This window comes from Castanea sativa, chromosome 10 (assembly GCF_040712315.1).
Source record: "Castanea sativa cultivar Marrone di Chiusa Pesio chromosome 10, ASM4071231v1".
Lineage (NCBI taxonomy): Eukaryota > Viridiplantae > Streptophyta > Magnoliopsida > Fagales > Fagaceae > Castanea > Castanea sativa.
Window position 1 is genome coordinate 4,263,106 of NC_134022.1, and position 27,671 is coordinate 4,290,776.

Here is a 27,671-nt window from a genome sequence, read left to right on the forward strand (position 1 = left end):
AATATATTACCATATTTGGGATGTTCATGTTACCCTCACTTGGTTGAAAATGATTTTTTTTTTTTTTTTTTTTTTGTGTGTTGTGATTCACGTGAGCGTTTGGTTTGGGAATATGGGATGGTCCCCTAGCGCATTTATCGATACCAAAAGAAATACAACGTTGCTATAGACACCAAAATTTTCATACTGTGAAAAACTGAAATACAAAGCAGAAAGAAATAGAAAGAATTGAGAGAAAAACTAACTCTGTTAATTGCAAAAGAGTTTTTGTTACAAGATACTAATCAATAATCATCTATACAAGATATTTATATACACACGAAAACAGGGGGCTCTAGAGACTCTATAATTAGTGCCTAAAATCATAACTAACTAATTGCAAGCTTCAACAAATGAACTAATGACATCTGGCAGAACCAATAACTAACTAACAACTGAATAGTTAAGTGATACGGTGCGTTTTCCCTTTTGGTCTTTTTCTTGCCGTTTTGCTTATGCTGTCTCTACTACTACTGCCGTTTCGCCCAACTCTATTATTTCTGTCGTTTGTCTCAATTTGGGAATTAGCTTTATTGTCTTCTATCTCTATCTCAGCTTCAACACTCCCCCTCAAGTCCAGTGGCTGAGGCTCTGTGACTTGGACTTCTAAAATCTTGGGTTGAAATATATCCTTCAAGCCCAACCTGCTTGACAATCGTGAAAAGGCTGCTATTCCCAAAGGTTTTGTAAATATGTCTGCAACTTGAGAATTAGTGGTGACATGAAATGTTTTGATCTTACCCTCCAAAATTTTGTCCCTAACCAAGTGACAGTCAACCTCTATGTGTTTGGTACGTTCGTGGAACACTGGGTTGGCAGCTATGTAAAGAGCTGCTTGGTTATCACAGAACAACATGGTAGGCCTATGATGATCAATACTCAAATCCTTGAGCAATTGCATGACCCAAGTAATCTCACATGCTACACTTGCCATGGCCCTATATTCAGCTTCTGCAGATGACCGAGACACAACCCCTTGCTTCTTAGATTTCCAAGATATCAAAGAATCCCCTAAATAAACTGCATATCCAGTGAGAGACCTACGAGTATCAGGGCAGCCAGCCCAATCTGCATCACAGAATGCCTTAATGTGCAATTCAGTATTACTAGGGAAGAAAATCCCTTTTCCTGGAGAAGCTTTAATGAATTGAAGAACTCTATGTGCAACCAATAAATGAGGTTCTCTAGGTTGTGAGACAAATTGGCTCAATTTGTGCACAGCATATGTTATATCAAGCCTAGTTAAGGTCAGGTACAATAATCTCCCTATAAGCCTTCTGTACTTCTGTACATACCTGGGTCAGCAAGTAACTTACCCTCATACTTGGACAACTTCAGGTTTTGTTCCATAGGAAACTTCACAGGCTTGCAACCAATAAAACCTATGTCTTTCAAGATGTCTAAGGCATATTTCCTTTGTGTCAAACTAATGCCTGCATCAGTCCTTGCCACCTCTAAACCCAAAAAATACCTTAATGAACCAAGATCCTTCAAACCAAATTGATCATCAAGCAACTTCTTCAAGGCAGTAACACAAGTGGGATTATTTCCTGTAAGCAAGATATCATCAACATAAACCAAAAGCACAGTAAAAGAGCTTCCTTGTGAATGTGTGAACAAGGAATAATCTAATTTGGGCTGCACAAACCCCAGCTGCAATATGGTAGTTGAAAGTTTCTGAAACCATTGTCTTGATGCTTGTTTAAGACCGTAAAGCTTACAAACTAAACCCTCCCCCTTGCTGTGAAAACCAGGTGGTAGAGATATGTAAACATCCTCAACTAAGTCACCATGTAAGAAGGCATTATTGACATCCATTTGATGCAAAGACTAGCCATTCACAGCAGCCAAGGAAAAGACAATTCTGACTGAAACAGATGTTGCAAAAGGGGAAAAGGTTTCAGAATAATCAAGACCAAGTTTTTGAGTGAAACCCTTGGCAACCAAACGTGCTTTGTATCTTTCAATAGATCCATCAGGCAAGTATTTGAGTCTATAGACCCATTTGCAACCTATGGCAGTCTTACCAGGAGGTAAAGGAGCTAAAGTCCATGTGTTATTGACCTCCAAAGCTTCAATCTCCTTGTCCATAGCAGCCCTCCATTCAGGAAATTGAACAGCTTGATGAAAAGAAACAGGCTCGGATGGAGCAGCACTGACTGCTAGAACAAAAGACTTGAAAGTGGAACCCAAGTGAGAATAACTCAAGTAATCAGAAAGAGCATAAGGGAGACCAGATTGAGGTTTAGCACTAACACTCTTACAAGAATAGTTTGAAAGATAAGAGGGAGGAACATGAGGTCTGGTAGATCTTCTTAAAGGAGGAGGATCATTCAAAACAGCTGAATCAGAAATAGGTTCATGACCATGATCTGATAAATTTGGAGAGTCCAAAGTAATAGGATCAGGTGTAGAAGTAGTGAGAGGTTCAGAAACAGATGGAGCAGATGAAGGAGTAATAGAATCTTGAGAATGTAAGATAGAGGGATTAGAGGTAGTAGGAAGAAAGCAATCTGAAGAACAAGAAGGATTAGAAATGACACGAGGGAAGACAAAATCAGTTAAGGAAGAAGTAGAAGGAGAAGAATCAGAAGCATAAGGAAAAATTGACTCATAGAACACAACATCTCTAGAGATGTAAATAGAATTAGTTGCAAGATCCAATACTTTGTAACCCTTAATGCCATGAGGATAACCTAAGAACACACATTTTCTGGCCCTAGGATCAAATTTGTGTCTGTGAGAAGGTAAAGTAGAAACAAAACACAAGCAACCAAAACACCTAAGATGTTGATAAGAAGGGGAAACATGAAATAGCATTTCATAAGGTGTTTTATTACCTAAAGACTTAGAAGGAACCCTATTAATCAAATGAACTGCAGTGAGAATGCAGTCACCCCAAAAACATAAGGGAACTTGAGATTGAAACTTCAATGCTCTAGCAACATTAAGAATATGTTGATGTTTCCTTTCAACAATGGCATTTTGTTGAGTGTGTCAACACAAGACAACTGATGCAAAATACCATTGGATTGAAAGAAATCTTTGAGGTAAAACTCAGTACCATTATCACTCCTAATTGTCTTAATGGAACTATTGAATTGAGTTTTTACCATATGAGCAAAATTGGGAAGTAAAAACTTAGTGTCAGACTTGAGTTTAAGTAGATACATCCAAGTACACCTAGAAAAATCATCTACAATGGTTAAAAAGTATTTAAAACCCTCAGTAGTACAAGTAGCAAAAGGCCCCCAAAGATCACAATGCATTAATTCAAAAGGAGCAGTAGAAACATGAGTACTAATAGGAAAAGGTAATCTTTTCTGTTTTGCAAAATGACAAATGTCACAGCAAGCAGTTTTATTAGAAATATCAATGTTTACAACACCTTTTAGCAAATGAAGTTTAGAAAAGGAGGGATGCCCTAGTCTAGTATGCCATAGATCAGTACTTGAAGGATTGGTAGCAGCAGTGAGAGCAGAAGACTGTCTTTGAGATGAGGAATCCAACAAATATAAGCCATTGCTCTCTCTACCCTGACCAATCATGCTCCATTGAGCAAGGTCCTGAATGAAACAACATTGACCAAAAAACATGAGACAACAAGACAGGTTTTTGGTAAGTTTGCTAATTGAGATTAAATTGAAACCAAATGTGGGAACACACAACATATCAGTTAAGACAAAAGTAGGTGAAATTTGAACAGTGCCTACATGTGTGACTAAGGCTTGATCCCCATTTGGCAAATAGACACAAGTATTGACAATGGATGTAATAGAAGTGAAATGTGTGACTGAATAGACCATATGATCTGTAGCACCAGCATCTATGATCCAAGAATTAGATTTTAAAGTAGTCCTATCAACTACTTGAGCAGAAAACATAGAATGGGAGAAATTAGGAGGGATCCAAAAAGGGTTACCTGAGAAACTAGGGAAATTGGAAGAAGGTGAGGGCAGGAGTGGCTGTGTTGAACCAGAAATTCTATTGGAATTCATGACAGAAGCAACATGACTAGGTTGAGTGCCAAACCCTGAACCAGTTCCTGCATACCCTTTGAGAAAAGAGAGTAATTGCTCACATTGAGTTGATGAAATAGGACATTGAGGCTGCAGTGAGTGAGAAGACTGCTGCATAGAGATACCAGCACCACCACTACTAGAACCACCAGATACACCATGTGTAACACCAAAGGGTGTAGTTCCAACACCATTCTGAAAACCACTCTGAGCAGCATAAGGAGCAGCTACCATATTCTGAATCATACCATCAGATTGAACTCCCAAGGTAGGAAGAACATTGGATTGAGCATTATGAAAACCAATGTTATTAGTATCAAAACCAAAAGAACCTGAAACTTGATTAGCCATTGACTTGTTACCTCCTTTAGGCTTATATCCAGGAGGATATCCATGAAGCTTATAGCACTTGTCTGCTATATGTCCAGTGAAGCCACAATAAGTACAAACAGGTCTATCTTTCTTTCCTTTCCCACCATTTATATTTTGACCTTGATTCCCTTGAAAAGACCTATTGTTATTCACATACATTGCCACAGCATCCAACTGTTGAACCATATTAACAGAATTGCCTATATTTTTCCTTTTTTCCTCTTGTAAAACCAAAGAACAAACTTTGCTAAGAGAAGGAAAAGGTTCAATAAGCAAGATTTGCCCAATCAAATTGCCATAGCTATCATTTAAGCCCATTAAAAACCGAAAAACATGTTCCTTTTGTTGTGCATCTAACTGAGATGATTTAGAACCACAAACACAAGCACAATTGCAAACAGTGAAAGGTTGATTATTCACAAACTCATCCCACAAAGTCTTGAATTTGGTAAAATAGGAACTCACCGAGAGTGATCCTTGAACCAAATGTGAAATCTCCTTTTCTAACTCAAATAATCTTGGTGTGTTGTCTTGAGATAGCCTGTTCTTGAGATCAATCCACAAGTCTTTTGCAGAATTGATGTACATCACACTTGCTTTAAGATCAGGATTGAGTGAATTGGTTAGCCATGAAAGGATCGTGGTATTACATCTATTCCAGGAATTGAATAGAGGTGAAGTTGGATCAGGTTTTGCAATTGAACCATTAACAAATCCAAACTTGTTTCTGGAACTCAGAGCCAGAAACACAGATCTTGCCCAAGTCATGTAATTCTCAGGACCAGTGAGAGGCTGAGATGTAAGAATCAAACCAGGATTCTCATTCACTGGCAAGAAATAGGGGTTGTTAGCTGATTCATCTACCATGGCTGCACTTGCAGTTTGCGTAGATGAGAAAGAAGGTGCACTCGAAGAATCTGAGGCCATGAAAACAAAGAAAAACTAATTCTAAAAGAAAAATTCTGTTTGGTAGGTAGGAAAGTGAAAGAAAATTTGCTCTGATACCATGTGAAAAACTGAAACACAAAGCAGAAAGAAATAGAGAGAATTGAGAGAAAAACTAACTCTGTTAATTGCAAAAGAGTTTTTGTTACAAGATACTAATCAATAATCAGCTATACAAGATATTTATATACACACGAAAACAGGGGGCTCTAGAGACTCTGTAATTAGTGCCTAAAATCATAACTAACTAATTAAAGCTTCAACAAATGAACTAATGACATTTGGCAAAACCAATAACTAACTAACAACTAAATAGTTAAGTGATACGGTGCGTTTTCCCTTTTGGTCTTTTTCTTGCCGTTTTGCTTGTGCTGTTTCTACTGCTAGTGCCGTTTCGCCCAACTCTATTATTTCTGTCGTTTGTCTCAATTTGGGAATTAGCTTTATTGTCTTTTATCTCTATCTCAACTTCAACACATACACTCATAATTCATCTCCTTCTCACACGGAATGGGACATTGCATACTACAATTACGCAAAATAATAAATATCAATGAGAGAGAGAGAGAGAGAGAGAGAGAGAGAGAGAGTTTTAGTCTATATCTCTAGACTTTTGGCAAGAAATTTCAACTTTGAGCATCTTTTTTCCACCTCACAAAGTGAAAATCTCAAGTTGGTCCAGTGGGGCTGCTCTTTCTCACTGATCCATGAAAGTAGCCTTAGAGCAGTGCTAGTGCTCTAAGAGCACTGTTGCTAGTGCTCATGCCTATATAAACCCTCACCCATCTCCTAACACAGCACAAGCCCACTAAATCTTATTGGTGATCTCTTATTAATCCCCAAAATGAGCCTCTCCAAACACCTACCCATTTTCATCTTCCTCTTAATAACTCTTTTAAGTGCCTTAGCCCATGCAGCCAGATTTGATATAAGCAACAATTGTCCCTTCACAGTCTGGGCAGCAGCCGTGCCCGGTGGTGGCAGGCAGCTCAACCCACGTGAGTCTTGGCCCCTTGACGTAAACGCTGGCACAGCAGGGGCTCGCATTTGGGCTCGAACTGGATGCAATTTCGATGGTTCTGGGCGTGGCCAATGTCAAACCGGTGACTGTGGTGGACTTCTTCAATGCCAAGCTTATGGTGCACCTCCAAACACCCTTGCCGAATTTGCGCTAAACCAATATCAAAACTTGGATTTCTTTGACGTATCTCTTGTTGATGGGTTTAATGTTCCTATGGAATTTAGTCCCACCTCTGGTGGGTGCACCAAAGGAATAAGATGCACCGCTGATATCAATGGACAGTGCCCAGCTCAATTGAAAGCTCCTGGTGGGTGTAACAATCCTTGTACTGTATTCAAGACCGATGAATATTGTTGCAATTCTGGAAACTGTGGACCCACAAATTATTCCAAATTTTTCAAGGATCGGTGCCCGAGTGCTTACAGTTATCCTAAGGATGATGCAACAAGCACATTTACTTGCAATGGTGGGACTAACTATAAGGTGGTGTTCTGCCCTTGAAGTAGAACTTTGCTTTCGTATATGAGGCATAGAACTAGTAGCAAGTATGCAAATAAGAGGTGTAATCAAAGCTTGGAAGCTTTGTGAGCATGCGTAATTAGTGTTGCGCACGCAGACACTATGAAATGTATTCACTTTAACGTACGTTGTATTAAAATATCTATGTAAGCTTATGCCAAAAAACAAGAATAATAAAAGATCTCTATGAAAGATGGAAGAACTTAACCTCCTTAACGTCTGGTTTTATGAACTTTTTTTTTTGGTGAATTATAATTTTATTTTTCTTCTTAACCTAACAACTAACAATGCTTAGTTTTGATTTTCAACTATGGTTAGCAACTCTTTATGTCGGTGCTTCTGTACATGTTTGACTAATTCACTCATTGGCTGATATATCAAGTATTGGCCTATGGGGGAAGTAATCAAAGTGCGCCCATATAAGGTTGAATGAACAAACTATTGACACTAAAAGGTTGTTGAAAATTGAGCGCCTTATATATCTAATGTTGAGATGAATCGGTAAAGGTGTTATATGACATTAAGGTAAATACTCAAAGATAAAAATACTATATCTATCTTAGCAAGAAGAAAGCGTTAAGTCAATATTCTTTTTGGACTAGTGATTCATAAGCTCACTAAATTAATTTAAAGGGAAATCGTATCCTTCTATGCTTAGCTTTTTACAGATGATATGATTTTAGTTGACGAAGCAGGGGTAATGCCAAGTTAGAAATTTGGCAAGACATTCTAGAATCTAAAAGATTTTGATTAAGATAGATAGATGGTGATTTATTTCATTTTATAAAATCCCTTAAAAAGGAAAGCTGAGGTATTCCTAACATGACAGATAGATAATGATTTAATTCATTGTAAAAATAAATCCCTAAAAAAAATCATTTTTAATAATTAGTTTGATAAAAATAAGTCTCTATTAACCACCAAAACTCGCCAATGGGGTAGTATGAGCTGGAATTCCTTAGTAGAACAGAAGTGCTTGAATTCAGATCGATGTCACTAATTAATAAGTAGGGTGGGCAAGTCTAAACTCCGGAGTTTAAGGGGCCATTTGATAACGTTGTTCTAGTAATATTATTTGTATTTTTTAAAAATACGTATGGGTGAAAAAATGTATTAAAATATGTGTAATATTGTTTAAAAACTAAAAACATGTGTTTAAACACATGAACCAAACGGGTCCTAAAACACCCTTACGTGAGCCTAATGCTATGTAGGAGACACCATCCTCTCTCCTTTTAACATCAAATTTTCTCCTCTCAACGGTCCATATTAATAATAGGCACAAGTCAACTAAAATAATCATTGAAATCTTATCTCAATGATAGCTCTAGTTCTCCCAAAGGGGAAATCAAAGTGTAAGCCACAAATTTCTTATAAAATGTCCCAAATTTGTTTATACTTTACTAATTTCACGTTTTAAATGTTCACAGAATTTTAAGAGAGATTTAATAATAATAATAATAATAATAATGGTGTGCTATCACAGGCAACCAAAAATAAAACTTATTCTCTTAAAATATATGTATCTAGCCTAGTTTTATGAAATAGTTTCTTTTCTTTCTTTTTTTTTTCTTTTTTTTTTTAATATAGATATTTTTTTCAGAGGTAACCACTAGCCACATATATACGGGGACCATATATTGATTGAATGAGACAGAGATCCAGGCAAGGATTGCAATTAAATGTTGAGCACGTCCACCATTGCAGTAGTTATTTGACCATTCTCCTTCACATAATCGATGCGATTGCGAGGTTCAGGAAGTTTGTACGACTGCTTTTGTCCTTCTGTCCAGTCCACGACATTAGTTACATCCTTTTGTATCACAATACAAGATCATTGGCACTGTAAAATACAGACTCATACCAATTTATTGGTACAAACATGTCAATTATTTTTATTTTTATGTTTCACGCCACAACACCAAAATCTTTTTCTTTCTTTTTTCCCAACTCATCTGGAGAATTAATTGGGTCCCTATGTTTAAAATGTCCCAAATTTGTTTATACTTTACTAATTTCACGTTTTAAATGTTCACAGAATTTTAAGAGAGATTTAATAATAATAATAATAATGGTGTGCTATCACAAGCAACCAAAAATAAAACGTATACTCTTAAAAATATATGTATCTAGCCTAGTTTTATGAAATAGTTTCTTTTTTTTTTTCTTTTTTTTTTTTTAAATATAGATATTTTTTTCAGAGGTAACCACTAGCCACATATATACGGGGACCCTATATTGATTGAATGAGACAGAGATCCAGGCAAGGATTGCAATTAAATGTTGAGCACGTCCACCATTGCAGTAGTTATTTGACCATTCTCCTTCACATAATCGATGCGATTGCGAGTTTCAGGAAGTTTGTACGACTGCTTTTGTCCTTCTGTCCAGTCCACGACATTAGTTACATCCTTTTGTATCACAATACAAGATCATTGGCACTGTAAAATACAGACTCATACCAATTTATTGGTACAAACATGTCAATTATTTTTATTTTTATGTTTCACGCCACAACACCAAAATCTTTTTCTTTCTTTTTTCCCAACTCATCTGGAGAATTAATTGGGTCCCTATGTTGATGACCAATTAGCTGATATAAGATACGGGTGATTCACCCCAATAATAGATCCCATACCACAAAAGTCAGCATACGTATCACTAACAATAGATCCCATAGCATAGACTGATTTTTTTTTTTTTTTTTTGGCTATGTAATAGTGATTTTGTTTCTTTGCTAGGAAATACCTTGGAGTGATTAACTTGACAAAATCTTCTTAGAAAAAAGTGTGCAGAATGCTCTTAAGGGTCAAGTAATTGATCAATGATAATTTCATTTTGGTTCAAAACCCATCTCCCCATTCTCCCACTGTTACCTAACAAAAGGGGATGGTCCTACTTCAAAGGACACATAATTTGTATTGCAAATTCGGAATGTGTTCAAATTTGAGCAAATTCGGAATGCGTTCAAATTTGAGACATATAAAAGTATGATAACGGATTTCTATTGGAAAATGAAAGTTAATGTTACTCATAATGTGTACTATGCTCAAAACGAATTTTAGTGCACAAAATTGATAAAACCCCAATGTCCCATGACGAATCACGAATCACGAATTAAGAGTGACCAGTCAAATCGCCGAATTGGCTACTAGCACTAGCCAAATGAGGACTAGTGAAAAATAAACACAAGTATAAGATCTTACTATTAGAACTATCCGATAGAAAAGTTTCACAAAGGTAGGATCATCAAACGAGAAAACTCTGACAAAATATAGTAACTTCTAGGAAATCTATACAACTAGAACTGGCTATTGACATTGGCAATGATCTCTCTCTCTCTCTCTCTCTCTCTCTCTCAAGCACCCAATTGATTCGCATTAGATGATGGGAAAACCTTGCGTTCTGATTTATTTTTGCTCAGCATCTTTTTCAACGAACAACCCAAAGATGAAGATGGAGAAGATACTGATAGAGAATCACCCGTCACTCCAATATTCTCAATCTGATTATTCTCACAACTTGGAATATCAATTCTAATATCCCCCAATGTAGAATGAGAATCCCCATGCTCACTCAAACCCAATTCAACCCTCTCCAAATATATCGTTCCCACGGAGAGTATCTAGCCTAGTATTATGCTACGTGAACAAGGATTGGGGGGGGGGGGTTGAGTATAACGAAAACGATTTTAAGAAAAACAACTAAGGAAAAATTCAAATTAAAATATCGAAATCAATAAAATAAAATAAAAAAACCTTGTTCTAAGTCAACATCCACCATCGGAATTTTACAACTGATCATCCATACAAGTATATATCAATTCACATTTTGAATATTCACCGTTGGAACTATTTTCCTATTTCTCCTTAGTCACAATTAATTAGAAAACAAGCAATCTAATTAACCCTAACTACTAAACAACCCAAGACAAACCCTAGAGGTTTAATTTAGTAGCAGCCTTAAGAACTAGAGAGATCGATGAAGCTAAACAACACAAACATAAGCGGTTGCATTTAATGATTTAATGATTTGTGAAGCAACCAAGATTTGAACGAGACAATCATGAAAATAGGCGCAGAAGAACATCCGATATTCAAAGCATAAATTGAACAATTAAAACAAATTAGATCTCACAGTTTTATTGATTCTGAGGCTTCCATTTCCTTCGACCAAGTATAAAAGTATTAGCCACGCAGAGCCATGACAGAAAACTCGAAGGAGAAAATTAGAGAAGAGGGGAGAGAGAGGCGTGTATATCCAATATGATTTCTCCTCCCCTCTTTTACACATTAATTCCCCCTTTCTCAAGCCTACAAAATCTCCTAAAAATATTCTAAATAATAATATCCAAATCTGACTAATTAAGGAAAAATATTTATTAAAAAAAAAAGTCATAATATAACCAAGAAAGTGGTGTTTTTCAGCTGGAATTTTCGTGCATCAGATCTGGAAACTTCCAAAAATTAACCGCATTAGACCCGCGTATTAGAATTTCAGAGCATTCCAGAATGTCAGGAGTGCAGGAGCAGCAACTTCAAGCCCGATTTCAACCTTTATGCGGCCCGTATCTCTCAAAACTCAAAACATGAAAGTTGTAGAGTTTTGTCTTGGAAATCCATAGCATCTTGAATCATCTCAATCGGAGCTTGGATGAGAGAGTTATACCTAGATTACGAAGCGATGTCAAAGTTATCCAGAATCGCCCAATTAGCTTCATTTTGCACTTAACGCCTCCATTTGCATCCTAAATCAAAATATAAGAATAATGAGTACATTTAGGCACCAAATAAGTATAAAAAACTAAACATTAAGGGAGAAAAATATGAAAATTTGCATTCTCATCAAATAATAATAATAATAATGATTGATGATGCGCGAAAATCAATAGGTTGGAATGTTTCGGGCTATGATGTTGACTGTAGGTCTTGAAAGGAAAGAAAGAACTGTCAAAGGTGACCGATGTAACCTAGCCAAGGACCCACCGACAAAGTTAGTTTTCTCTCTAAAACACAAGGATGGGAAATAAGGAATGTTTGAACTTACCTTACGTGAATGGGACTTGCTCCTTTTATAGAGAGTTATAAGTGGGTCTACTTGTTTGGATTCACCACCATCATGGGTGATGTGTGTGGTTAATGGAGATAATGGGGTACGTAGAGCGGATTACAGGATTTCCACTTGAAGAAATTAGTTTCACCTAGAGAAGTAGCTATAAGGGAGTTCAAGGCGTCCAGTGAGTTCACTGACCTTTTGGACAGAAACTACGCTGTTGGTTATGAGGACTTCCATATGGACGCCCTTGAACACTTCCCTAGAGTGGATTTCAGTCCCATTAAACTACACGTTGCTACTAAGAGTTCCCTGCTCCAGACGAGTTTTGAGGACGTAAACATTGAAGACAACACTTCCACTCAACTTGCGAAGGACGACCTAAAGTCTGGGGATATTGCCCCCAGTGGTTTATAAAAGTGAAAAATTTGTAATCATCTTTATTTTCTTTTCTTGCTTTTCTCTTCTTTTTTTTTTTTAAAAAAAAATTAGGGGTCCATTGTTTTGGACCATTTCAATTTCCCTATGTACATTATCTCGTCCATGTTTAAGGACGGGTTCTTCATACAATTCTTCACCTGGCTTGATACATTAAAGGGCTTTTGAATGATAGTCGTCTACCCTCTTATTTATGAACATATTTTTGTCCATGTTTGAATACTCATTCTTATTTTTATTGCCAATTTTAATTTCAAGTGTCCTTCGTCCATGATTAGGACTTTATTTTGGAATAGATGAATATTTTCCCCGTCCTTAGACTTATTCTTGGAATTTTGCTAGGCTATTTTTCTTTTCGCCCATAGCTTGGATTGCCCAGTGGATTGGATGTGTCGTCCATAAAGTGTATTGCATGCATGCTTTTCTTCGTCCTTTATTTTTGGACGAGTGCATTGGGAGGTGTTTGTTCCTTCCCTTTGTACTTAACAGTATTGCCTTAGGTTTTATGGCAATTTACCTTTTCCTCATCTAAGGATGGCTCATGACAATACATCTCTGCGTCCAGTAATTTTAAACATCTTTAATTTCATATGGACGTTAATTTCATAGAATGATCAACACTTAAATTAGAGAATTCAAGCTGCTTTATATACAATAAAACTATACATAACATTGTCCATAAACATCAGAGAACTTAGTACATAGCATCGTCCAAAGACATCATTCATGCTAGTACTTAGTCCTTTATTTTAGGGAATTCAAATTACTTTATAGACAAAAGGACTTTGTTCATGACATCATCCATAGCACATGCTAGTAGCTAGTGCTTTTTAGGGAATTCAAATGCTAGAAAATATAAAATACTACTGAAAAATATAAGTGCTAAAAGATAACATAAATAAACTAGTGATCACTAGTAATCTTTAGTCTCGTCCATGCTGACCTTCCTGATGAGTCTTCTTCACTAGTAGTACTTCCTCAAGTGCTCCACATTCCACGGGTGTTCTAGGTTTCGTCCATCCAAGGCTTCCAAGTAGTATGAACCTTGCCTTTTGGAACTGATAACTCTATGTGGTCCTTCCCAGTTAGGTCCCAACTTTCAATGAGCGGGGTCCTTAGTAGTCATGGACACCCTTTTTAGGACAAGATCTCCAATGTTGAATTGCCTTGGCTTCACCAATGCATCATGGTACCGAGTCATTAGTTCTTGTAACGCATCACCCTCTACTTTGCATCCATCCTTACCTCTTCAATAAGGTCAAGGCTTAGACAAAACTATTTCTTATTCTCCTCATTGTTATAGTGGGTCACCTTGTAGCTAGTTAGAACAACCTCCGCAGGTATCACTACATCACTTCCATATGATAACTTAAAAGGAGCTTCTTCAATTGGAGTCCTTACTATCATCCTATATGCCCAAAGGATGCTGGGTAATTCATCTGGCCATATCCCTTTTGCCCCCTCAAGCCGAGTCTTGATGATCTTCAGCAAGGACCGGTTTGCAACTTCAGCTTGTGCGCTAGCTTGTGGGTGGGAGGGTGAGGAGTAGTCATTCTTGATTCCTAACTGCTCGCAAAACTCTCTGAAGGGTGTATTTTCAAACTGGCGTTTGTTGTTTGAGATGAGCACCTTAGAGATTCTGAAACTACAGATAATGTTTTTCCAGACAAAGCTTCTAACGTTCTGCTCAATAATCTTTGCTAATGGTTCTGCTTCTACCCATTTGGTAAAATAATTAATCCCTACCACAAAGAACTTCATTTGCCTCGTCCCCATAGGAAAGGGTCGAAGGATATCAAGTCCCCATTGGGCAAAGGGCCAACAGGCCACCATTGGAGTGAGGTATTCTGATGGTCATCTAGGCACATTGTTGTAGTGTTGACACTAGTCACAGGCTTTGACATAGGCTTCGGCATCTACTTGCATGGACGATTAGTAGTATCCAGCGCGCACTATCTTATAAACGAGGGACCTGGCCCTTGAATGGTTTCCATAGGCTCCTTCGGGGACATCTCTCAGGACATAATGAAATTCATTTGGAGTCAAACATCTTAAATAGGGTTGACAAAAACCTCTCTTGTACAACACCTCGTCCATAAGCACGAACCTCGTCGCTCTCACCCTTAGCTTCCTTGCTTCTTCCTTATTCTCTAGTAGGAGCCCGTCTTTAAGATAAGACACAATTGGAGTGGTCCAGTTGGCTACTTCGTCTATCCGATTTACTTCCAGAATGTCAATACTTGGGATGTACTGGACTTTAATTTATCACTCACCATCTCACACTCACCATCTCGTCTACAAATGTCGTCTTGGCTAGGACGTCAGCTTCTACATTATCCTTCCTTTGTATCCGTTGAAATTGAGTTATTGCGAAGCTTTTGATACATTGCTTAACTTTGCTCAAGTACTTCTTCATCCGTTCTTCCTTAACTTCACGCATTCCATTCACTTGGTCTATCACCAACTGTAAGTCTCCATAGACGAGGACTGAATCTGCTCCAAGTGATTTAGCTAACTCCAAGCCTTGAAGTGGGCCTTCATATTCGGCTTCATTATTGATTGTTTGGAACTATAGATGGACGGCGTACTCTAGATGATCCCCTTTTGGTGATTGTAATATTATCCAATTCCTCCTGTATGCTGTATGGATGAACCATCCATATGGACGACCCACTATTTTGCCCCTAGTCTTCATTCTGCTGATTACTAGTAAGAGTGAATTCAGCAATGAAGTCTATAAGGACTTAAGCTTTTATTGCTTCTCTTGGTCTATATCACACATTGAATTCACTAAGTTCCACTACCCATTGGATCAATTGCCCAGCGGCCTCTAGCTTATTCATAGTTTTCTTTAATAAGTGATTTGTTAGGACGTTAATTACATAAGCTTGGAAATAAGGCCTGAGCTTTCTTGTTGCTGTCACCAATGAAAATGCTAATTTTTCCATTAGTGGATATCGTCCTTCAGCTAATTTTAAAGCATTGCTGGTGTAGTAGATGGGCTTTTATACCTTTCCCTCTTCTCTGATCAAGGCCGAGCTCATTGCATAAGTGGACACCTCTAAGTAGAGATACAATTCTTCACCTGGTTAGGACGGCTTGACAACAGAGTTGAAGCGAGATAAGCCTTCAAATCTTCAAATGCTTGTTGGCACTCGTCCGTCCATTCAAATGCTTTCCTTAATAATTTGAAAAATGGAAAACACTTGCCAATAGCTTTTGAAACAAACCTGTTAAGGGCAGCTACTCGTCCAGTGAGGCTCTATACATCCTTGATATTCTTTGGGGGCTCCTTGTTCAAGATTGCTTGGATTTTATCAAGGTTTGCTTCAATCCCTCTCTGTGAAACCGTAAAACCAAGGAATTTTCTTGATGCAACTCCAAAGGCACATTTCCTTAGATTCAACTTCATCTTATATCGTCTAAGTGTATCAAAGGTTTCTTAAAGGTTGTCCAGATGTTGTGTCTCCCTCATGCTTTTGACCAGCATGTCATCCATGTACACTTCAACGTTTCGCCCAATTTGTGGATGAAACATATGATTGACTAGCCTCTGGTAGATAGCTCCTACATTTTTCAAGCCAAACAACATTACTTTGTAACAAAACAAACCTTGACTTATGATGAAGTATGTTTTCTTCTAGTCTGCCTCATCCATCTTAATCTGGTTATACCTTGAGAATGCATCCATGAAGCTGAGCAGTTGGTGTCTAGCTATTGAGTCCACTAGCTGATCAATTCATGGAAGAGGATAGCTATCCTTGGGGCATACCTTGTTAATTTCTGTGAAGTGCACGCACATCTTCCATTTTTCATTAGCCTTTTTTTACCTTCACTACATTAGCTAGCCAATCATGGTAGTAAACTTCGCGGACAAACTCTGTGGTGACTAACTTATGAACTTCTTCTTTGATGGCATAATCTCATTTTGGGGTAAACACTCTCTTCTTGTGACGGGCGGGCTTGTAAGACGGGGACACATTTAAACGATGAGTAATCACACTTGAGTTAATCACAGGCATGTCTTTATGGCTCCAAGCAAAAACATCCGTGCTCTTTTTAAGGAATCCGACGAGATCCTGCTTCGTCTTCTCCCCCATACTTGTCCCAACCCTAGTAAACTTCTCAGGGTTGGACTCGTCCAAAGGTACATCTTCCAATACTTCAATCGGCTCAGCCAATGTTCTTCTCTCTTTAATGTTCATCTGCTCGTCCATGGCTAACATCGCCGAGTAACATTCTCTAGCAGCTAGTTGATCTCCTTGCACTTCCCCAATGCCATACTCTGTTGAGAATTTGATGGACAAGTGGTAGGTGGATGTTGTAGCCCTCCAATTGTTCAAAGTTGGTTGTCCAATGATGGCTTTGTATGAGGATGAATAGTCCACAACAAGGAAATTCACTTTCTTATTGATTTGTCATGGGTAAGGGCCAACCACGACTGGCAAGGAGATGGTGCCAACTGGTAGAACCTTCATTCCTCCAAATTCGATTAACAGCACATTCACTGGATGAAGTAATTCCTTGTTAATCTTCATTTGCTAGAAGGCTGGATAGTAGAGGATGTCTGCTGAACTCCCATTGTCTATTAACACCCTTCTAGTTGTATAATTTGCAATCGCCAAAGTGATGACAATTGCATTGTCATGAGGATGGTGTAGTCGTCTTGCATCTTCATCCATGAAAACAATGGCAAGCTCGTCTTCTTAGATCATCCTTGGTGGTCATCCAGATAATTGAACATTCTGGACTACCCGCAGATAGGTCTTCTTATTTTGGACGAGCTTCCAGTTGATGTGTCCCCTACAATGATCCTTATTTCTCCAAGCAGTTGACGCATTGGTTCTTTAGATTTGCCTTTCATTGGCTGCCTTTCGTCTTTGTGGTCTCGTCCAAGGAAATTTTTTAACTTTCTCTGCTTAATGAGAACTTCAATCTGCTGCTTCAAGTCATAACACTCGTTCGTATCATATCTATGATCTCGGTGGAAACAATAGTACTTGCTTTAGTTCCGCTTGCTAGGATCTCCTTTCATCCTCTCGAGCCATTTCAAGGATATGTTGTCTTTAATCTGCATCAACACTTGATCAAGCGGAGTATTTAGGGGGGTGTAGTTGGAGTATTGTCCTGAGGACAACCTTGATTTCTTGCTGCCACGATCCCTTTTCTCCCCTACTTTGGCCTTCTTTGGACGAGGATCTTGCTCTGGATGGTGTACATAACCATTTTCTGGTCGTTTTCCTTTCTTCTATTTTTTGGCAATAATCGTGTCTTCAGCATTCATGAAACTTTGGGCTGAATGTATCAACTCAGCCATCGTCTGTGGCTCTTGGTCATACAGCTTATGGATGAACAAGTGTGAATTGATTCCATTGTAGAAAGCTGCTAAGAGGATCTTGTCATCCATCTTGTCCACCAATAGGGATTCCTTGTTAAAACGACTAAGAAAAGTACGCAGACTTTTGTTTTCTCCTTGTTCTATGTTTAACAATTTGGACGAGTAACACTTCTGCCTTTGTCCCCCTACAAAGTTGTTCACGAACAACTTACTTAACTCCTGGAACGAGGTTATAGTGTTTGGTGGTAGCTTACCAAACCATACTCTGGCTATGCCTTTCAACGTGGTAGGAAAGGCTCTGCACATGATTTCGTCTAGAACACCTTGGAGATGCATAGTTGTCTTGAATATGGCAATGTGATCATAATGATCCCACGTTCCATCATATGAGTCCAAGATAGGCATTTTGAATTTGGAGGGTAAGGGGTGACTTGTGATGGTCGTGATGAAGAGAGAATCAGTTCTCTGGACGAGGTCATCCACGTGATTTGCCCTCCTCATGGAGTCCTTCATCTCCTCTATGGCTCTTTTCATTTGATCCATCTCTCTCTCCAAGTGTGATACTCTACAAGTGACAGTTCCTCCAGAATGATCTCTTCCTTCATCGTCATTTTCAGCCCATTCATTCTCTTAATTTTGCCCGTGCTCCCCCCCACGGCACTGTCGACAGTCCCTATTAACTTCTCTAGTTAACTCTTAGTTTTGTTGCTTCAAGTCTGCTATTGCAGTGACCATGGACTGCAACTATTCCTAGATAGTTAGTGGCAATGGTCGTGCTGGTGCATGGTTTGGGTGGCTGGAGGCGTTTCCACTCTCCTGGTGTTCTGGACTAGTAGCCATTGACCTAGTCCGAACCATGTCGCCATTTTGTCTTGGAAAGCTAAGAGGTTAACACTTAGAAACTTTACTCATTACTCCCCCCACAGACGGTGTCAACTAATGATGCACGAAAATAAATAAGCTGGAATGCTTCGGGCTATGGTGATGGTTGTAGGTCCTTAAAGGAAAGAAAGAACTGTCAAGGGTGATCGGTGTAACTCGGCCAAGGAACGTCCGATAGTTAAGTCAGTTTTCTCTCTAGAACACAATGATGGGAAATAATGAATGATTGAACTTACCTTGGGTGAATGAGACTTGCTCCTTTTATAGATTATAGAAAGTTAGAAGTGGGTCTACTTGTTCGGATCCACCACCATCATGGGTGATGTGTGTGGTTAGTGGAGATAATGGGGTACATAAAGCAGATTACGAGAAATCCCTTCCACGTTTTACGAGTAGTGCATCATGGTCTGATTGTATGGAACTCTTTTGAGAACTTTCTCGTAGAATTCACTGTCTTCTAGTCGTCCATGCTTTTGAGTCATGGATGACCTTCTTGAAATTGGATGGCTTTATTACCTATGAATGAGTTGTATTTCCACCTATGATGCTCACCCTGAGTTCTTTTTTCTCCACAAGGCTTTTAGGACGTTGTCTAGTTATGGACAACAACTATGGACAAGTTGACCTTAGATTGATCCCCACCAATAATAATAATAATAATAATAATAATAATAATAATAATAATAATAATAATAATAATAATAATATATTAAATATTATTATTATTATTTATGCTATTAATATTATTAAAAATATTTTTAATTAAATAGATATTTACCATTAATTAAAATAATTTGGTTGAAGTTTGAAAATGCAAAGCACATTTGTTAATATATATTTATTTTGGCATCTAAAAACTATCTATCAATATGGTTACCAAACGAAAGTAACAACTTCAAAATAAGAAGAAAGAAGGCTAAGTATGAATGTTAAATATTTGAGTTCTTTTATAATTAATTAAAAAAAAATTTATTGAAACAACCTGAAAAACAGCAATATAAAAGAACTCACAGGCTATCAATAGCCAAGTACAGCTTCCAATAATTGAAAAAATTTAGATTTAGATTGATTTTGGTACTAATTTGATCAAATTATTCAGCCACTAGTCCCAAATTTCATGCCATAACAGATAAATTATTTACTCAAACTACAAGAAAGCAAAATCTTATAAGATGACAAAGATTATAGGAAGAAGCATCTTAATTGTAATAAGTTACTAAAAGTCTTTTTTTTTTTTTAAATCAAATATTAAATTATGAAGTTAGATTTGTCTTAAAAACCTACATCATCTGCTGACCACCGCTTGGGTTATTGACTTCCAAACATTTGGCATCAAATTACAAATAAATCCAAATACTTAAATGATCAAAACACCATCTTACTAGAAGCTTAAAAAAGAAATTGAAAATTAAACCCTCCCCAAAAAAGTTCATGTGCAACCATCCCAATCATTATAATAAAATTGATCTAATTCTTATTACAATCTACGTAATCATAGCTACCTCTATTATTAATTAGTATAATGGTTCCGATTTCTATAAGGCTTGGACAAAAAGAGCTTGAAATGTAAAGATTATCTGACTTTTCCATTTTTTAACAGCTTATATATATTACCATTCTTTTTTCTTTTAGAAACATATTACCATTCATGTTTGTTGGGGGAGACAACATTTTCGGAGACTTTAATTGAATGATTAATATAATATGGAAAAAGTTAACAAATGTCTTAAGAACATTGGTTTAGGAAATATTTTTAGAAGCTTTATATGAGAAAAGAAAAAAAAAACAATTGATTTTTTTGATAGCTTTTATATATTTTTCATGAAAGTGGTATCAAAACTTTTTTTAAATAGTCCATTAACAAATACTTTAATACACCTGTTAATAGTACCCTTATATATAAGAGTATCAACTGACCAAAAAAAAACCCTTACCTATATGTTTTGGACTTAATTATATTAAATTAATCACGGACTCTTATTATTATTATTTATAGTTTTAAAAATTGGAACAGTCTAAAAACCGAAAAATGACCTAGTTCTTGATTTTTTTTGGTTCTTGACCCATTTTTTACTAGACCGATTCTAAGTTGAATTGACTGGTTGAATCCTGTTTTTAAAACAATGTTATTATTTGATGTAAAGTTTCACCAAATAACTAACCACATTACTCATTCATAAATATTTCAAACAATATTGCTATCAGCAATCGCAATTGCATTTGAAACCCCAACCAATATATCTGAACAATATTCCAACAACCTTTCATTAAGTGAAGCCACTAATTTGGGCCCTTCCATCACAATTATTAATGGCCCATTAATTAAGTGCATATTTCTTTGTACTTCGCCAAGAAATGTTCCTAATCTAAGATACAAAATACAACCCCACTCAACTTTTGTTAGGAATTGTTATCAGAAAATAATTAACATAGTGTCTGGAGCCAATAGGGAACCCAAGCCCCAAGTGCTGGGTAGGTGGCCTCTTCGGTCTTCTTTTGTAGGGTGGCTTCTTTTCTAAGGTTCATTTCAATTTTTAGCTAAATAAGTATAGAGAGTAGAGACATAGGAAAAAATCACAAGGTGATAAATTATAATGGTCCGGTTAATGAATAGGTTTAGATATTTGTTAATAAAATATTTTAGAAAACTCTCAATTCCACTTTTATGAGAAAGGTCATGTTAACGGATATTTTAAAGCATTTGTTTATAAATTATTTTATGAAGGTTTTGAAACCACTTTTATATTATAAGAAATATAAAAATTGTTAAAAAAATCAACTACTTTTTTTCTCATAATTATTTTTTAAATAGTTCTTAAATCAGTACTCTTACGGCATCTGTTAACTTTTCTTTTATGAAAAATATAAAAAGTGGTAAAAAATTGGTTCTTAAAGTATTTTCTAAACGCATACTTTAACAAAATCTAGTTATTATTATTAAGTAAAAAGAATGATATTAGATTGTTAGTAGTGAATCTAAATCAGAACCAATAAAAAAAACTTATCAACTCAATTGTTTTAAGGCAGTAAGATTAATCTTTTTATGCTGTAGTGAATGAACCAAACCTCCTAAAGTTTGTCTGTAAACCCTGTGTTTTCTTTGTGTATCAAAATATAATAGCGTGTTTCTTGAATAAATTCACGTCAAACTTCAGTGCCGTGCTTAAACGATATATTATTGTCCTTGATATTTGGATTATTTTGGGAAGCCTAGTCAAACACAAAATTAATTACTACTATATTTTTATTGCATGTTATGTCTCTAAGTGAAAGAAACATGAAGTGGATTCAAGCTCAGCTCATTGGAACCTTTAACAAATGGAAGAGTATTTTTTGTAAGATGACATTAAAGAAAAAGAAAAAAAAAATTCGTAACTCTTTTTTAGGACCAAAAACAATAGTAAATGACACCACTGGCCACGGAATTGAAAAAGAAAAAATCACATATATCAATTTTGAGGGTAAGAATTTGGTCCATTGTTCAGTTGCACTAGATCCATTCGGATGATGCCATATGTCCACTGTTGGATATGTGTTATCATTTTGATGGGTCCAATGCAACTGGACACTAAACCAAACCCAAGTCCCAATTTCAATGGATTGGTAATAAATTACCAATTGTTTTAAAAGTTTAAACAGTTAGAAAATAATATATTTAATTAATATTCGAATAATTAGTCTAGTAGTTTCTCAACAACAAAAAAATAAATTTAGTAGTTTCCACACCTTATGAGAACCATGAGTGCAGTTCAAATCTTCTAAACAACACCTTGAAACTATTTCAAAGAATTCTTCCATATAATTACTTTGTGGAAGACAAAGGACTACACACACCAACACATTAAGGATCACTATTAAGGCTTTGTAAAACAAAATAGTCTTTGAAAATCTAATTGAACAATAATTGAGGCATATGAAACTCATCACCTTGCTTAGATCTTTGTCAATGGCTTCAAAAACCAATGAGAAGAGATTTTGGCATTGGTCAAATATAAAATGGGGGTACATGTTAACAACATATTCCAATGTTTATTAAACGTTTCTCTCAATGGCGACGCATGTGAAATAAAGCCAAAACCAATTATCCCCATATGAATATGTTGATACTCATTTTGGAAAAGCCCAACAACAGGAAGAAGCACAACAGTATGGCCTGGAAAGAGTTAGTAGGATTGAGAGAAAACCCATTTAGTCCGAGTGGTAGGAATAATGGGTCATGGGCCTATAAGGTAAACAAATGGGCCTTGAGGAAAGCAAATGGGCCCAAAGGAGCCCAAAGAAAGAAGTAGTAAACTCATGGGCATTATATGATGTAGAAGAGTAAGAATAGACCACAGCAGACCCGAAGTAATGAATTAAGAAAGTAAGGGATTGATGGAAAGCCCATGAACCCCAAGGATGAAGGATATGGTAATTGGGCCAGGGAAGCCCAAAAGAGTTAGTAAAATCCCATAGGAATGTAGAATTGGAAAATGGGCCGAGGATGCCCAAAGAAAAAAAGAAATGGACCAAAGAAGCCCATAAGCAACGTAATGAGCCAAGAAAACCCAAAGTAGCATAAGTATGAGCCCAATGACTAAACTGAGACATTGTAAGCAACTGAGAGAAGAATATACAGTAGGCCCAAAAGATGCCCAGTAGGCATGGATCAAATGGCGTCGCGATAGGAATAACAGAATGGCATGGCAAGAATACTGGCAGGCCAACGGAAAGAGCAAACAATGGGCTAAAAGGGAGAAAAACCCATATTCAAACAAGGCTCAGCCCTAGGAGGAAGCAAGCCATAAAGAATGGAGGATCAGAAAACATTTCACGCCATAAGAAGTCAAGAATAAGCAGCAGAATGTGCAGACGAACCTCCAGTCCATGGCAAACGCATTAGCAACAGACAAACTTTGGATATACACGGAAGTAGAGCACGTACAAGACCCAGGCACCACCAACCTGTACCCAACCAATACAGGAGTGGTAGGTCATGGGTCAGAGGTAAGAGAGGGTATGGTCTAGCGGTGAGGAGAAGGGAAAGCCTATTCTGGGATTTCCTCTCAAACTCTTTTAGGGGAAAATGTCTTGCTGGGATGACATTCCGCCCAAAAAAGGGAAGGATGAGTTGGAACCACTAGGTACATGTCATGAGGGATAGCAAGAGAGAATACCCACAATATGGAGGATAAGAATGCCACGATGAACAAGCAAACAAAATAGTTTTCTTTGTCTGGTAATGGGAAGTGGCATGGCCAGCACAAGTAAGTGGTGGTGGCTAGGCAACTGAAAAACCAGTGAGTGATCAAGAAGGACACCCAAATCTAGACAAAAGTAGTTAAAGGGTAAAATGGTAAAAAAAGTCATAGCAAGCAGTATATAAAGGGCTCTTGCTGTGCACAGTATTATCATCGTAATAGTAGAAACCATTAGGAGAGAATCACAGCATCACCACAACATTGCACAAGTAAGCACTAAGAAAGAAAAGAAAAAGAGAATCAGGAAGAAAAAGAGAGTGTAGAATGGCAGGCATACACCAGTAGGCTAATCCCTTCTCTCCCTCTAAAAGCATACTTTCTGTTAAGGATAAAGGATTCATTTGGGCATAAACAATCCAGGCCCGATATAGGAGTACACGCATGCATTTCTCCAGCAACTTAACACCATCCTCAAAGCTCAAGTTATCATGCCACTCATCATGAAGAATTGGCCTTGCAAGGTGATTCCCAAATCCAATGGCCACATGGTTTTCCTCAAAATTTATGCCTATCATGCTGACCTAGATAAGAATCACAAATTATAGATCGATTAATATCCTTAAATGAAAATTTCTTACAGTTCTACAACAAATAAAAGGTATAGTTGAGGTTTACCATGCCAAGGTATTTCTGTCCATTTTTCACTCCACCAAGTATAAGTGAATTCCATAGTGAATTGAACTTGTTACGCCTGTTATACATCACTCAGGTTAAATAGCTGTGCACCTCTTTAGGACCTAAAGAGTTCTCGATCGTCATCCCACATGTTGCCATATAGACTGCAAAAATAATCCCCGATACCAACAATCACATAGCAAGAAGTAGAAAACAATACAAGAAAACACAAATACCCAGAAAAGATAACAAGGAAGGGACAAAAATTGTGATGTTCCAGCTTTTGCTACTTTCCAAGTACTTTTTTCCTGTTAGAATAATCTGCTTACATTAGCTCATCAAGATAACGTAGAATCTCCTGAAAAATCACTAATTTCTCCACTTGCACCAAGAAGAGAATGTTTTCCAACTGGCTTCAATCGCTCAACACTCTTGTATCGCAGGCTATCATTACGATCATTTTTTATTTATAACATTATCAATCTACTGAGAAATGAGAACCATATGGACATCCCTACTACAATTGGCACTATTGTCAGCTGGCCCCAATATATTAATTTGGATTCAGATGATGTATATATTTCAAATATTTCTACTTCAATGGGAGTTTTACAAGAATAGCATGCATACAAAATGTCTGTAAATGCCATCACCCTTTTTTTCTTTTGTAAATCCAGCAACCTGATGCTTTTTATTTCTGAATTTTCACAATTTTGTTATGGACAAAAGTAACAGGGTCATATAAAATTCAGAGACATCAAGGTTCAACTGATGTTTGAGAATTGATCTGTAACAACTAAAGTTACTAAACCCCTAGCTATGAACAAGATTGCACAATAAACACTAATTTTTTTCTCCCCTTGAAACACTCATGAAATGAAAACAAAAACATAACAAAACAAGGAACCGATAAACCCAGCAACCAAACATCGGCATCAGAGAACACAACCTAATAAAATCTCCACCAGCCAGTCCTTGGCCATTATTGACACACACGCACACTCTACTAGTATTGGGCTTCATACCCATTATAAAAATCTCAAAAACATTCAAAAATAAATGAATCAGATTAAAAAAAAAAAAAGCAATAAAAGAAATAGATAATTTCTAGTGCTATAATATAAATGAAACAAAGGGATGATCTTTGGCAAAAGAAAAAAAAAATCATAAATTTGATTACCAGATCTAATCACCTTTGGGTGGGTAGCTGAAACACTATTGGTTCACATTCATTCTTCGGTGGAGAGGTAACCGAAGCATCACTGGTGGCTTTTTTTTTTAGGCATGAGAGAGAGACAGAGAGAGATTCTGAGGCATGTTCAGCTGGAAGAGAGAGAGTCAGGGAGAGTGAGTTTCTGAAATTTTTGAATAGGGGTAAGCGTGAAGAAGAGAGAGAGGAGAAATTGAAAGAGCAGAGAAAAATGAGGCTTACACGGATCACTGACGTGTCCAATTCTTGAGCATTAGATCAATTGAATTGAATGGCTAACATTAAAGAATTAGATCAATGTCAGTTCTCAACTTCAACTTCAAAAGCCATGAAAGCTTTATCACTATCAACCTCAGCTTCGACTCCAACAATTACAATGCTCATATAAACATGATTTATCCATAATTACCAATACGCCTCCACAAATTGATGTATTTACGATTCATTTCACACATTCACAAATAAATGGATCATAATAGGTTGGTTGATATTGAGTTCTGCTTTCTGTTCTGCGTGTTTGTAATTCAATTTTTGTAAACGGTTCATCTTCAATTTTATGATCAAACTATCCTATTTTGTAGATATATCCAAATTCCACATGTTAATGGTACTCTAGTGAAAAGGTTGCTTCTCTGCTTTATAATTTATATGCTTATGTGTTTCTGTATAGAAGCTTGGTGCTACAAATTTGATGAGGAAAATACAGAAAATCATGAACTTGAAAAAAATTGGAATTATCTCAGGAAAGGATATGGAAAGATCTTTAAGTAAAAAATTTTGTAAAACCTTCTCACTTACTCTCTCAAGTGGAATACAAGTGGGTTTTCTCAACTGTGACAACTTGTGTAGCAGCAGCTAGGTCGGATTTGTGTAGCGGCGATGGCAGTGGGTTAGCGGTGTGGTGGGTTCATGGGTCTGAGTGGATGTGAATGCTCTAAGTATGGGTGCTGCCAGCCTTATCTGCCAAGTTAATAATTAAGTGTTCAAATTAGAGTCTTTTAGTCACTTGAGGAAGGTCTTGGTTGTGCCATATTTGAATTTGTCTCGCGCAAACTTTACTTGACTATGTGGTTAAGTACTAGAATTTGGGGATGTAAAAAAAAAAAAAAATCTATTTTACATCCTCAAAATCTATTTTATCTATTTTACTATCTAATTTTACAATTCACTCAACATCTTAGTTTCTATTTTTACATACAACTTATTAAAATAATATAAACTACACCATCAAATAATATAAAAAACTAATTACCAAAAGAAAGAGAGTGTGAGAGGAAGAGAGAGGTTGTGAGAGATTGAAATATATATATTTTCTTTACAACCCCATGAACAGTAAGTTGTATAAATACAAACTTACTGTTCAGGGTTGCTAAAAATTTTTAGCAACTCACACCTAGATAAGGCTCAATTTGAGTGGGTGGATTGCTAAAATAGTAACTGCGGAGATTTTACCAGTGGAGTTGATACCGTAGCGTACCGGCTGGTACATTTGGTATTTACCGTTTCGATGCTTAGACCAATACGAAAACGCAAATATTTCGTACTGGTTTATATACCGGTTGTACCGAGGCCGTTTCGGTCGTACCGGGGCTGTTTCAACCGTACCGGGGTATATATCGGTTTTTGGCCGGAAAATGAAAAATGGCCAGAAAAAAAAAATCTTTAAAAAAATTAGCAGTAAAAAGGAACATCACATCACCGCTATTTCTACTAATTCCGACAATAAATTTCATTTTGCCGATAATTCATAACCTTAGATCTCTTCCATTTCTTCACCATCTTCTTCTTCTTCGCTCAAAAACTTCTTCTCCGCTCAAAGCTTGGACCAATCCACCAGACGCTCTCTGCCTCTGGCTCTCTCTAGTCTTTACTTATTTTACTTTTTCATTTCGTAGCCAAAAGTTCCTTTCAATTTTGTTAAGTGTGCCCTTGAATGACAACACACTAATACTCCCACAAGCTCCTTTTAATTTTGTTAAGT

The 27,671-nt window shown here is 36.9% G+C and overlaps 1 protein-coding gene and 1 pseudogene across 1 annotated transcript; one reads left to right on the plus strand and one right to left on the minus strand.

The window, feature by feature from the left end:
• The window catches only part of LOC142611890 (proteasome subunit beta type-4-like), a 37,497-nt pseudogene extending 12,367 nt beyond the window's left edge, over positions 1 to 25,130 (minus strand).
• On the plus strand, positions 6,058 to 7,131 carry LOC142613943 (protein P21-like). Its single transcript, XM_075786465.1, has one exon. It carries the CDS (start codon positions 6,220 to 6,222, stop codon positions 6,895 to 6,897), a length of 678 nt encoding a protein of 225 aa, XP_075642580.1. The 5' UTR covers positions 6,058 to 6,219; the 3' UTR covers positions 6,898 to 7,131.
• Positions 25,131 to 27,671: the final 2,541 nt, after the last annotated feature.